This window comes from Conger conger, chromosome 1 (assembly GCF_963514075.1).
Source record: "Conger conger chromosome 1, fConCon1.1, whole genome shotgun sequence".
Taxonomy (NCBI): domain Eukaryota; kingdom Metazoa; phylum Chordata; class Actinopteri; order Anguilliformes; family Congridae; genus Conger; species Conger conger.
The window spans coordinates 59,562,831-59,575,149 of record NC_083760.1 but is presented as its reverse complement, the minus strand read 5'-3'; the positions used below and the strand labels follow the sequence as shown (position 1 = coordinate 59,575,149).

General features: G+C 42.7%; 1 protein-coding gene across 1 annotated transcript in view; it reads left to right on the top strand.

Moving 5' to 3' along the window:
• The first annotated feature begins 354 nt into the window (after positions 1-354).
• The window catches only part of bckdhb (branched chain keto acid dehydrogenase E1 subunit beta), a 54,177-nt gene continuing 42,212 nt past the window's right edge, over positions 355-12,319 (top strand). The window contains exons 1-6 of the mRNA XM_061220169.1: positions 355-682; positions 1,549-1,626; positions 1,881-1,949; positions 8,253-8,386; positions 10,016-10,171; positions 11,494-11,602. Coding sequence (XP_061076153.1) covers positions 484-682; positions 1,549-1,626; positions 1,881-1,949; positions 8,253-8,386; positions 10,016-10,171; positions 11,494-11,602 — 745 coding nt within the window. The 5' untranslated portion in view covers positions 355-483. The remainder of the gene's footprint in view (positions 683-1,548; positions 1,627-1,880; positions 1,950-8,252; positions 8,387-10,015; positions 10,172-11,493; positions 11,603-12,319) is intronic.

Here is a 12,319-nt window from a genome sequence, read left to right as displayed (position 1 = left end):
TTTTTGACCAGAAACATGGAGCTGAATTATAATTCATTTCTACAGATAGCAGATTCTTTTGGTTGAAAATGGTTCTTCTTTTAAGAAATTGAAACAAAAAACCTCACCACTCTTGAGGACTGTTGCCAATCAGTCAATTAAATTGGGCTGAAAACGCCGGCACAAGGGCCATTCAAACTTTGAATTTGAGTGAGGAGATTGAATACGATTGAAACCGATTGAACGGATGCAATTCATGTCCTGGTCTACATAAGTTCTCCATTTAAGTTATCCAGCAGTTCGGAGTTCCGGTTATATAAAGGTAGCATGGAAGGGATATATATATATATATATATATTCTAGGCAATACTCTGAATATGTTCTCTGTTCAAATGGAATCTTTGATCAAACAACGCCACCCACTGTTACAACCAATCAAACGACTTGGTGTAGCATTCATGCTTCTGACGTTGTAATCCCCCTTCCTGGTTAGACACAACAGCAATGGCGGCAGCGGCACGGCTACTTTTGAGGACAGCGGGCTCATCTAAAGCCTCCATAACACATGGAAACAGCGGATTGCACCACAAATATGGAGCTACTTTATTAAGAGTGTCTCCCAGTTGCAACCCGCTCGCGAAAACGGAAAGCCGACGTGCAGCCCATTTCACCTTCCAGCCTGAGCCTGTCCAAACAAAATATGGTAAGAATGCCCTTGTTTTCGGCTCTTGTCTTTAGTTTAGGCACGTTAATTTAACGTTAATGCCTAAAGCTGCTGTTTTGCTTTAGCAAAGCAAATGAGCAGATCAGATAATTGCCTGTGTGCGAACTACTGTCAAATATGTTTACAAGCTAACTAAAAAGCTGCATGGACCTTCCTAACGACATTCATTGAATTGGCTATCCTCCCAACAAGCCAGCTAGCTGTGCACGTTATTAGCTTGTGTTAGCAAGCTGTTTATTTATGTTAATTCTATGACTGCTTGAGGTATCGTCAAGCCACGTGTGCTTTGCTGTTTTTAGCAAAATGCAACCCTTTTCATTAATATCTGTGACTCCTAAAAAAAAATGAGAGTTCGAGATCATATTTTGTGGATTTAACACAATCCACCAACACACGGGGGTGCAATAGCATCTTTTTAACATTAACACTCACTCTGATCAAACTGGGCATGCTATTATGCGCTGTATAGATGAACGATGGCATGTTTGAAAAAAAAAAAGTTAATGAGTGGTTAAAAAGTAGGCATACATATAACAATATTCTGCAGTGCAGAAGAGATAAGTCTGAGAGAAATTTTATGAACTATGAAGTGATTTGGTGAATTGTGATGTTAATGTTCGAATTTAGCGTAAATGATGAGTGTTTTGTAAACTGTTCAAATTGTGTATCGCTTTAGCTCGCAGTAATCATACGATAAATCATCACATATTCAGCGATCCCTTTAACACAATTGAAGTATTGTTCAAGAGCAGGAAAACTAGTGATATGACTGCTAGATCTTGTTTAGTAATAATGGTGGTGACATTTACACATTACTAAAATATCTCAAATTCCTTCACATGCAGGCGCCACTCAGAAGATGAACCTGTTCCAGGCTGTGACCAGTGCCTTAGACGACACCCTTGCCAGTGACCCCACTGCAGGTAGGATGTGATACTCTTTTGTGTGTTGCTGAGTTAACTGACAGATGTTCTAGATTTCTCTGGCTGTGTATCTGCTTTATTTCATTCCTGGCATTTCTTGGGAACTGTCTAGTTAAATTGTTTTGAGGAATTAATCATAAATATAACATTTTGCTGTGAACATTTTTGATATAATCCAGCACTGCTATTGACCAGTCATGTCAATAATTTGCTTTTGTGTTGTTTTATTCCTTTGCCTGTTGCTTGTGGTCCAGTGATCTTTGGTGAGGATGTGGCCTTTGGTGGTGTGTTCCGCTGCACTGTGGGGCTGAGAGATAAGTATGGTGAGTACACATGTACTTATTCTACACTTTCATCCACAATACAGGGACAGTGGTCTGTCACAGGCAGCCCACTGCAATAACTGAAGCTACTATCCACACTGCGGTTTCTGAAGACTTACCAGGCCACTGTATGGACAGACTTGGATTTTTCTGTGGCTTTCATTAAACTATCGCTGTGAGATAAAAAAAAAAGTCCCTTTCTTATCATGAAAAGTATGCAGTGTCACATGGAAGGCAGGCTGTGGTCATGGGTGGTGCGCATTTTGGAGTTCTTGTTACTGCACAGTGTGTCAGAGAGAGAGCTCTATAGGTCTTGAATAGACTAGAAACCTGAAACTTTCTGGGTTGCAAGAAGTAGGAAGTAGATCATCAGTCAGTGTCCATATAATTGTCACAATACCCTGCGAGTACATGCCAGTAAACCTGAAGGAAGTTGTTCGTTATTCAATACTTTCTCAGGATTCTACAGTAAACCTGGAGAAACTAGTCTGGCCACACATGCCTCCCTGCCAGCTTTTGATTGTGCAGAGACCTTTTGAGTCATCACACATTATTGAACACAGGTTGTTCTCAGTCATGCAGCAATGTGTGATCATTATTTGACCACTAGATGGCAGAGTCACACTGTATAACTCTTGCTGTTTATTCCAAATGGAGGTACAAACGATCACTGTTGAGATGGGTGTTAGACTGAACTGGGCTTTACTTAACCTTGACATATTTATTCTTATTTATATACACAAGCCATGTGTATTTTTACCAAAACATTTTAAAAATGACATGGAGGGAAAGGAATGGTATTCGGATTGAGGTTTGCAGGGTAGTGCATTTAGCTATAAAATTCATTCTCAGTGGAGTGATGCAACCAGCGTGGTGATATTTAATAGGCTTTCATGTTGCCGTGCAAACCTGTAGGATATTCTCCAATTCACGTGTGCCATGTGCACAGTATTGCAGTCCTCTAGCAGACTGAAGAGAATCAACAGGTGTTTGTATTTCAAAGGAAGGACATCTTAGTCTGCGAATCCTGCAAATATCGCATTGCAACGCAAACTGGAGAAAAATAAGAGAATTGGAGATCAGAGGCTTTCAGTATGTGTACATTCAGAGGATTGTTGCCACGTTTGCAAGGACTAGTTGTTCATTTATTTTGATGTGATACAAGAGTTGTTTTTGCTTTGCTGTACTGCTAAGCCCCCTATTCTCTCCACATTACCACTGCACCAGCATATTTGTCACGTGGAATGGTTTCTGATCCTCCAAAATGTAATGTTAGACAAAGGGAACCTCTGTAAACACACAGCACTTTAAAAAATTATTTCATTAATTTAGTGAAAAAGGTTATCAAACCCCCATATCACCCATGTGACTAAGCAATTGCCCTGTTGAATGTAACCATGTTTATCAGCGATAATTGGAAACCAAACGCTCAAAAAGATGCCTGGCTGAGCAATTTTAGTCCACTCTTTGCAGAACCACAGCATAATGGGACTTGTGGCAGTCAGTAAATTCCACTTGATTATATCTGTCCATAGAACATTGTCCAAAAGGCCTGGGTATTTTTAAAAATATGTGACGAGCATTGATGTTTCTCTTGGATAGCTGTGGTTTCTGCCATGCTACTTGCCCATGAATCCCATTTTTGCCCAGTCTTTCATATTGTGGAGTCACAACTCGAGCACTGAACTTAGCTGAGGTTAGAGAGGCATGCAGTTTTAGTGGATGTTCTTCAGTTATCTTTTCTGACTTCTAAATGAGTTGAGAAATTTTGGCAGGCCGGCCACTCCTGAGAAGATGATGGCTCTACCTGTGGTTTTGTTCGAGAGCCTTCCGAAATGGCTTTGTAACCGTTTTCAGAAATTATTATTTCCACTCAATCGGCTGGATCTAAGTATCAATTAAATTAGGTTATTTGGTTGTTTGATTAACAAAGGGTTCAATTGCTTTTGATAATTTATTTCATTAAATCCATTGAAGAATTTTACAATGTTTTGCATTTACTCCGATTCCCCTTGTCTAATATTACATTTTCTTTAAAGATTTGAAACTATTCAATGTGACAAATATGCGATGAGAGGAGATCAGGAAGGGGGGGGGATACGTTTTCACGCCACTGTCTCCATAGGGAGCCATGCAGTTTGGAGGAAAGGTTCATCCGTTACTGTCTAATGGTAATGTATAGTATGTTAGAAAGATTGGCATTGTTGTGAGGTTGCTGTAGCCTGTTCTCCTGGACTCCCCAGCTTGCTGCTTTGGTGTGAGGTAAAATTGGGGGAAATTGGGATGGCCCCTTTTGAGTCAGGAGTGTGGAGATGCGCTCAGTCACAGCAGAAGATTGTGTAATGATCGCCTGGCACATGAGGTGGCACCATCACCCAGAGCTTCAGAGCAGAGCATTTCTGCCTTGCCAAGGAGGCCAGTCTTTTGGCAATCTGGTAGTGTTTTTGTGGTACGGAATGGGAGACCAGGCTTCAGTTCCCACATCTGGCAAGTAAGCTCCATCTCCTTGAAAACCACCATTTGCCACACAAGGAATCCTGGCTGGCTTAAGCCCACCCAACCCTTGTGATGAGGCCAATTATGGCTTGCTGTGATGGACTTTCAGTAATAGTAGTCTATTGACATAGCTGGGACTCAGACAACTTGTTGATTTTATTCATCCAGATTACATCATTGCCTCATATAAAAATGTACTCAGCAAATAGAAGTTCAAATGGATGGGTTGTTTGCACATCTTCTAAATATGAGTATGGTAGAAGGAAATGGTAATGGTTCATATGCCTAAATGCGCTCTATTTCACACAAGTGAAGTTAGTTGTTGAGGCAGTTTTTTTGCACTTGGATCAAGTGAATGTTCCTTTATGTTGCTATTAGTTTCCTTCTCGTTGCTCCAAGCTTTCCTCTGAAGCAACAGAGAGTCGGTTTACAGTTGGTCGGTAATGCTCTCGCAACTTCCACTGGTTATTCTAATTGCAGGTTTATGGAGAAATATTGAACGTGGTGTGCTTTGTGGATGCTTAAAAACACAGCAGGGAAGCTCCTTATTTTCTATGATTTCTAAAGCCAGTTGGTGCTGGTCTCAGGGTGGCTGAAGCTTCTCTAGCTGTTCTTCTGCTGGCAACTGCATTCTGTTGATATCACATTACTTTCATCATAACATCTCCTGTTCTGTTATACAAGGATTTTTCTTTTTCTGTGCAAAGATTAAAAATATGGATAGTTCTCTTGTATATACTGAATTCCTGGAATGGTTCTGTCTCTTTCTCACAGCCTGGGTTTGCCATTATTAACTGTTCATTGTGGCCTTAAGCCTATATCTGACATTTTAGTTGATGTGTATTTGTTGTTACATAAATAAATATATATATCCACATTGAAGTCATCACTGCCGGCTGTGGAGAAAGTATCGTCTGCAGCTGAATGTATAAATTTCAATGCACTTCTGCTGTCGTGAGTAGAATTACTGTAGGAATTTTGTGCTCTGTCTAATGAGAACTCTATCTAGTTCTGTTCTACCAGTTTCCAAGATCAACTTGCATACCCCTGAACATCACATGAGGTCAGGGGTTCATGCATTTTACAGTTGAAGGGCAGAAATCGTCTGCATAAGAGCTAGGCCTAGACCTACAGTATACGCTGTTTCTAAGAAGCACATTGCTGTGCTGACGGGTAGCCTTTCTCTGTTTATCATAGGAAGCATTTGACTTATGTTTACGTTATTAATGTCATTCAGTGTATTTTTTGGTAATGAATCATGAGCTGGATATTGAAGTGGCATTTAATTTTGCTGGTTTTGGATGTGCTTCTGCTTTCTGGGCGTGATGTCTAAATCAAAGACATGAGCTGGATTTCTCGCTTCATTCTTACTGTATAAAGCCAGATCAAAGGCTTTGTAGTGAATTTCTTTTTAAAACTCATTCTGTTGGTGTATTTTTTTTGTACTTTTCCATTTCCAACTGTGATGTTCCAGCTGGAGGTCCCACTCTTTTCCGACCGATTCCAAAGTACACTCTGGGACTTCGAAACTGGAATGTTTTTTCATGCATGTGGGTGTGGGTGTATGCTGTATCAGGATATTTTGTATGCATTTTCTCTTGGACTCAATATAATGATATATTATACTGCATATTAAATTAATTAGTATTTTTTAACTTTTATTGAACCAGAAAAGGGATGCATATTATCTCTTTTTGTAATTGATGTGACTGTTCAGGAAGTAGTGAGTTTATTCTCTAAAGACTTCTTTTTTGGCTTGACCTCACACTGAGTATTAACTGTTCCACCCCGGGATTAGTGAACAAATCTAAATTTGGCTAAACTGACAGGCTAATATGCAACCTTATCACAGAAAATACCATATAAAATAATAGCAATGGCTGGGAAAATGGGGGAAATATTACTTTAAAAAAATAAAAGTTTATATTTTATAATGTCATGGAAATTTGTTTTTAAAGCAACAAACACATCTCTGTTTAACTTCTCTGGCAGTTGTCCCAATAAAAAGATTTGTTTCATGTGGAAAAGGAAATGTATAATGCATGGTTTGCATTCAGTTCACCATAACTGTACATTTCAGGCAAGAATTATACAAAACAATTACATGCTATTCCGGTAAAAATGTTATTTTTCTTGTAGAACGGCCCGCAAACTGTGCACTGTACTCTACAGAACTGTGGAGATGGTTTTGATCATTTTAGAAAGAGCAGTACAGCAAAGCGCAATAAATACTCCTTTTACCTTTTTGTTTTTTAATTGACGTCAGAGGTGTTGACATTTTGTGAAGGATCATCCATTTCACCGTCATGTCTTTAGAAGAAACGGATTTTTACGCTCATTGGATTTGAAAATCTCAGTAATCCTTTGACATGGTACGGTGATTATTGCCAGGAGACAGCTCTTGAAGACGTATCCGTGGTGACGCATACGTTGCACCGCCAAACACAACTCACCCGCGAGGCTTTTAACCTGAACCGACACTCGTAGTATCTGAGCCTGCTCCATTTTGGACTGATGGATAATGGATAATGGATAACAGACAGTCAGTTAGGAAGCACATTATCGTGTAGGCTAGATGTTATCCGCTGTTTTTTGGCATTCCCTGTTTTCTGCTGATTAGACAGCCTAGATGGCAGTGTGAGGGGGAAGCTAGGAGCACTGTGGTAGAGTCGAAACAATTATTTGGTGTTGTCTGTCAGCAAGTTCTGTCTTAAAGTTCTCTTGAATTTATTGTACTCTAAAAATAATAAAGCTTAGATGTTCCTGATATTATTCTAAAATATATTTTCTTAAATATTCAATATTGCAGATGGCAGATGGCAGATGGCAGTTGTCATTAGGGTACGTGTTTGCCAAAAAACACAGTGAAATTGGCACTTGTTTCAGTACTAGTTCTCAGTATGAAGAGTTAAATTTATCGGTCTTCTCGGTGTCCTGAAATGGCCTTAATGAACCCACTGCACTGCGCACGATATCACACTCTAGCTTCGGGCATATCTTTGTATATTTGCAGCAGTTCATGTTAATTTGTAGCCGTGCGCATGTAATCAAAAACGATCCACTTTCAGGAAACTAGTTATTAGAGAGTGATTCAGACTGTATCAGCCATGCGGAAGGTTGTCTCAGGTTAGTGCAGGGCCAGCATGCAGAGAGAATGCACAAAGGGGCGAGTTAAAAATAACCGTTCCTGACTAAATTTAGAGGCCTTTGCTGCGGCTCATTGTTAAATTGCAGGGCGGAGGACGGAAACTCCTCCGTCGTTTTAATGCGTCATGCCTTCCCCGGGGTGAACAGTGAACTCTTTCTGTCTGAACACTGCACAGTGCCCCGTGGCTCTGTTTATCCACCGCTTCCAAAGAGACGCTTTGACGCGAGGACGCCGCGGTGTAGGATGCTTGCGTTCGGCCGCGTCTGTTTCAGTCTTACAAAATGGGTTCTGATGGGTGTGGGGGTGGGGGGGCGATTGGTGAACTTTCACCTGGAGTGATAGTTCCTGGAGTGAAAGTTCATCCGGTCGACAGGTTGTTTCGTTTACCGGACACTGACTGGCCAGTGTGACATTTCACTTCTCGAAATCTGCTGTTAATTATCGATTCAAAAATAAAGTCGCTCTCAATTCATTCAGTGAAAAGATTACAATCACTGGAGCCAAAATGACTCTGCTGTAAATGTGCAGCCACCCCACCTGAGTGATCGAAAGCCAGATAGTGATGCAGAGCTGCCAGGCGTTCGGTTAACTTTTAGATGGTCACTGTGCCATTTGTGGAACCTGAGCGTCTATTCATTCTCCTCTCCCTCCCCCTCCAGGTAAGGACCGCGTCTTCAACACCCCGCTCTGTGAGCAGGGCATTGTGGGATTCGGAATAGGCGTGGCAGTAGCCGGAGCAACCGCCATTGCAGAGATCCAGTTCGCCGATTACATCTACCCTGCCTTTGATCAGGTGGGTGGAGTTGGTAATTATATGTATCCTTTGATCTGCAGTCAGTAATTCTAACCTGCCTTGAGAAGTTAATTTGAGATTTATTCTGATCCCTGACAGCCACAGGTTATGGAAGAGAGATTCCATTAAGTCTGATTAGAAGAGTTGATGTTTTTTTTTTCTTTCCGCACCATCTGTTTGGTTGGGGTGTTAACTGCTGTGAGATCAGTAATGGACACCAGGCTGTTTTGCTGTGTTATCCTCTCTCTTCAGTGTTCTTCAGGTCGTTAGTGTTCCTCATCAGCCTCATTTGCATATCCCACCAGCCTTTTATATCCTGCTTTAATAAGATTAGTATTCCTGTGAATTCTGTCTGAAAACACAATTACGAACAAGCACACACACAGAGAATGACGCCGTAACGCACGGCGGTGTCTGAAATGAGCCCGTCTCAGTGATGACTTGCCCTGCCGAGCACCATAGCCCCCTTCAGCTCGCTGATATTCTAGGTGTAATGCAGTTACATTATTGTTTATCTTTAATTACAGCAGCGACTAGCAGAGGAAACCGAATTAGCATGTTGAAGGAGCTGAGCTCCCAGGAACACATGTAGGAGAGAGCAGTGTTCGGCCCGAGGCTCGCAGACAGGCGGCCGTGGCTCCGGCGTGGCAGGGCTGCGGTTTCTGTGCTGCCGTTTAGGGCTGGCGGTGGATGAGTAATGCTGGGCACAGCTGCTGAGGGGCCGGGGTAGAGCCGGAGCAGGTAATGCTGTCGTGACATGGCTGCCCCCGGCGGGGTCTGAGTACAGCGGACGGAGAGAAAACGAGGGAGAGGAGGGGGGGGAGGAAGGATCCCTCTGACCAGCTGTGTGTCACAGTGACACAGGCAGGGCTCGTTGTGAGGGCTGTTATTAACGTGTTCTCGGAAGTTTCCCTTGGAGCGGCGAAGCGGAGTGAACCAGAACCCGCGTGTGCCTTTTAGCGTTTTCGCCGTCTTGGCGCGTCACGACGCAGCCGCTTTTCGATATCCTCTCCAGTGAGGATATTGGAGTTTTTTTGTCTCTTTTTGTCACCTCAAGATTAGAGAGGCTTGAGGGTTTGGGGTGGACAGCAGATACCGGTCTCATGTGGTGCTGGTGCCTTCTCTTCCTGCTCTTCTGACTGAAATAGGGCTTAAATTATGTGGTATTGTGAAGCCTCTGAGTGGCTCAGGGTGTACTGGTGCTCCCCAGGAGAGCAGGCCTGTAACCTTCGTATAGGAGATTTCATCCTGGGTTGTAGTGTTAGCTGCCTCTGGTGGGAAATACAAATGAAAAGACAATATGATGAAGGAACTATATTTTTGTTCATAAATCTGCTGATCAGATATGCCCTTCATTGTTTTTTCTGTAAAAATCCAGTTGGTTGGTCTAGTTATGGTTGGTTATAACTGAATAGGACTGCGTTGCATAAGTTAATGTACTGTATAGAGTCATGCCGTATGTATCAGTTTGAAGTTGTTGCAGAAACTTAAGCAAATGTGAATGGGTTTGTTCCTTCCAAAATAAGTCTGTGGTCTAAATCTGGTGGCTTAAGCCCCTCCATTCCTCAGTCTGTCCGCATTATTTTGTCAGATTCCATTTGACGTGGTTTTTTTCTTGCTTGTCCCCAGATTGTGAACGAAGCGGCCAAGTACCGCTATCGCTCCGGTAACATGTTCGACTGTGGGAAGCTGACCATCCGGGCACCGTGGGGGTGCGTGGGCCATGGCTCTCTCTATCACTCCCAGAGCCCCGAGGCTTTCTTTGCTCACTGCCCGGGCATCAAGGTGGGTCCCTATCACCCAAGTTGCCCCTCTGACTACCTGGAGCCTCTGTATCACCTGTACCCAAACACCTACTGTAACCGCCTCCAACCTTAACTGCCGGGAACCTCTATGCCACCTGTTCCCAAGCACCGCAAGTCACGCTCACCGTTTCACTGGAAAGGATGGCTCATGCTTGCGTGTGTACACATTTGTGTGTGCGTGCATGAAAGAGAGACGTCAGATGTTGTTTTTGTTGTAATATAATGGATAACCATTCTTTTCACAAATGTATAATGGAAGAAGTACAGCGATAATGACCACAGTTTCTCGCTAGAAACATTCATTAAAACACTTTGGAAGGTCTCTTGTTTTTCTCAAAGGTAAAGCTATTTACTGCTCAGTCCTGCAAATAATTTATGAACAAGTACCCCAGAGCTTGCGAGGGTGTCATGTTCACTCACTCTGTAGGAGATATGCAGTGAGATGTGATGTAGATGATATTAAAACCACAGAGCAGAAATATGTATAGCCTGCAATCAACTCTTCAAAAAAAGATATATATATATTTTCCATATGCGTAGGTGTTAAAATACCAGTGCTCTTTTGGATATGCCTCTTTTTCATCTGAGCCAGTGATTCCCTTTGCATTCTGAAAATAGAGCCCAAATTGTTTTGCAAGTGTCATTACGGGAAAGCAGTTGAGATTTCCACCTCAAAACTGAGCTGATTTTCAAGGCGAGAACAGCTGTCATTTTCAATTTTTCCATCAGCAGTTTCAGGAATTTCAGTAATGCGACACTTGGTTGGGATGCTAACTGAAACTGATCTGAATAGCTGATGTTTGCCTGCACTGGTAATATCCCATTTCAGATTAATGTATATGACAGTGTACCGAGTTTTTACTGGCTTGATCTCCAAGTGTGATTTACTGGACTGAATACACTGGGAGTTTCCTGTATTGTTTTAGTGCAGAGTATTCAGCCAGCACAAGCACCAATAGGAGCCACATCAGTAGGAGACACAGCGCAGTGCTGAGTGGTTGGCATAGAGAACGTTCAGGAACGTCGGTCCCTGCATTAACCAGACCCAAGGCTTTCCGCCGGGATACGAACCTCCTCCAAACCGCCAGTTAAAATTTCGGCCCCAGTTCAAGTCCCGTCTTGGCAGTTTGGGTTCAGGTAGCCCCCTGCTTTTGAGTATACACACCCACATTTGCACGCACTTATGAGTATTTACCCAGGAGAGCTCGCTGCATTGATTCCCGTGGTTTTGATTGATGGAAAACCATTTTGCGTTGGTGCATAGCTGTGTGGATTTGATTGTTGGTGCTCTTTTCCCTTCAGGTTGTGGTTCCCAGGGGACCAATCCAGGCTAAAGGCCTGCTCCTGTCCTGCATTGCAGACCAGAACCCGTGCATATTCTTTGAGCCCAAGATCCTTTACCGAGCAGCAGGTACACCTTCGCAGGGCTCTGTGTGAGTGTGTATTGGTATGTGTGAGTGTGGAAGAGTAAATATAAGGGAGGGAACATTTTTGTTCCTGTGCAAATGTTTTTAGTTTTTTTTTCCAGATGGCTACAGTAAAACTAGTCTGCTTTTTAAATGATAACATTGTGTCCTACACCACCTGCTAGACAAAATCAGTCAAATACATTAATTCCTAGGATTTCAGCAGGGGGTCCGTAGGAGGACAGCTACTCTCCAGTTCCCAATCCCAATGTTAACCCCCCAGCCCCGGTCCTGGTTTGCCGTCTTCATACAGGGTTTTTTAAAATTTTTTATATACATAGGACCATTTTAACTTATGTTGGTTCCTGGGATGTCTTTGAGCCTAGGCGGAGGTTCCTAGATCACAACCAGGTTAAAACCCCTGAATACACAAGATTAATGGATTTACGTGTATAATGCACTCTTAATGCACCGCTTCTCATTGGCCTTAACTGGCTTCCTATTGCCGCACGCATCCGTTTCAAGGCCCTAGTGTTGGCATTTCAGGCTGCTAAGGGGACTGCCCCACCTTACATACAATCCCTGATCACTCCCTACTCCCCAGCTAGACCACTCCGGTCTGCCAGCTCTGGTCGCCTTATGGTTCCCTCTCTACGTGCACCTGGCGGTCGAGCTGCACGTTCACGCCTGTTTTCAACTATGACAACTATGTTTAGAACAGC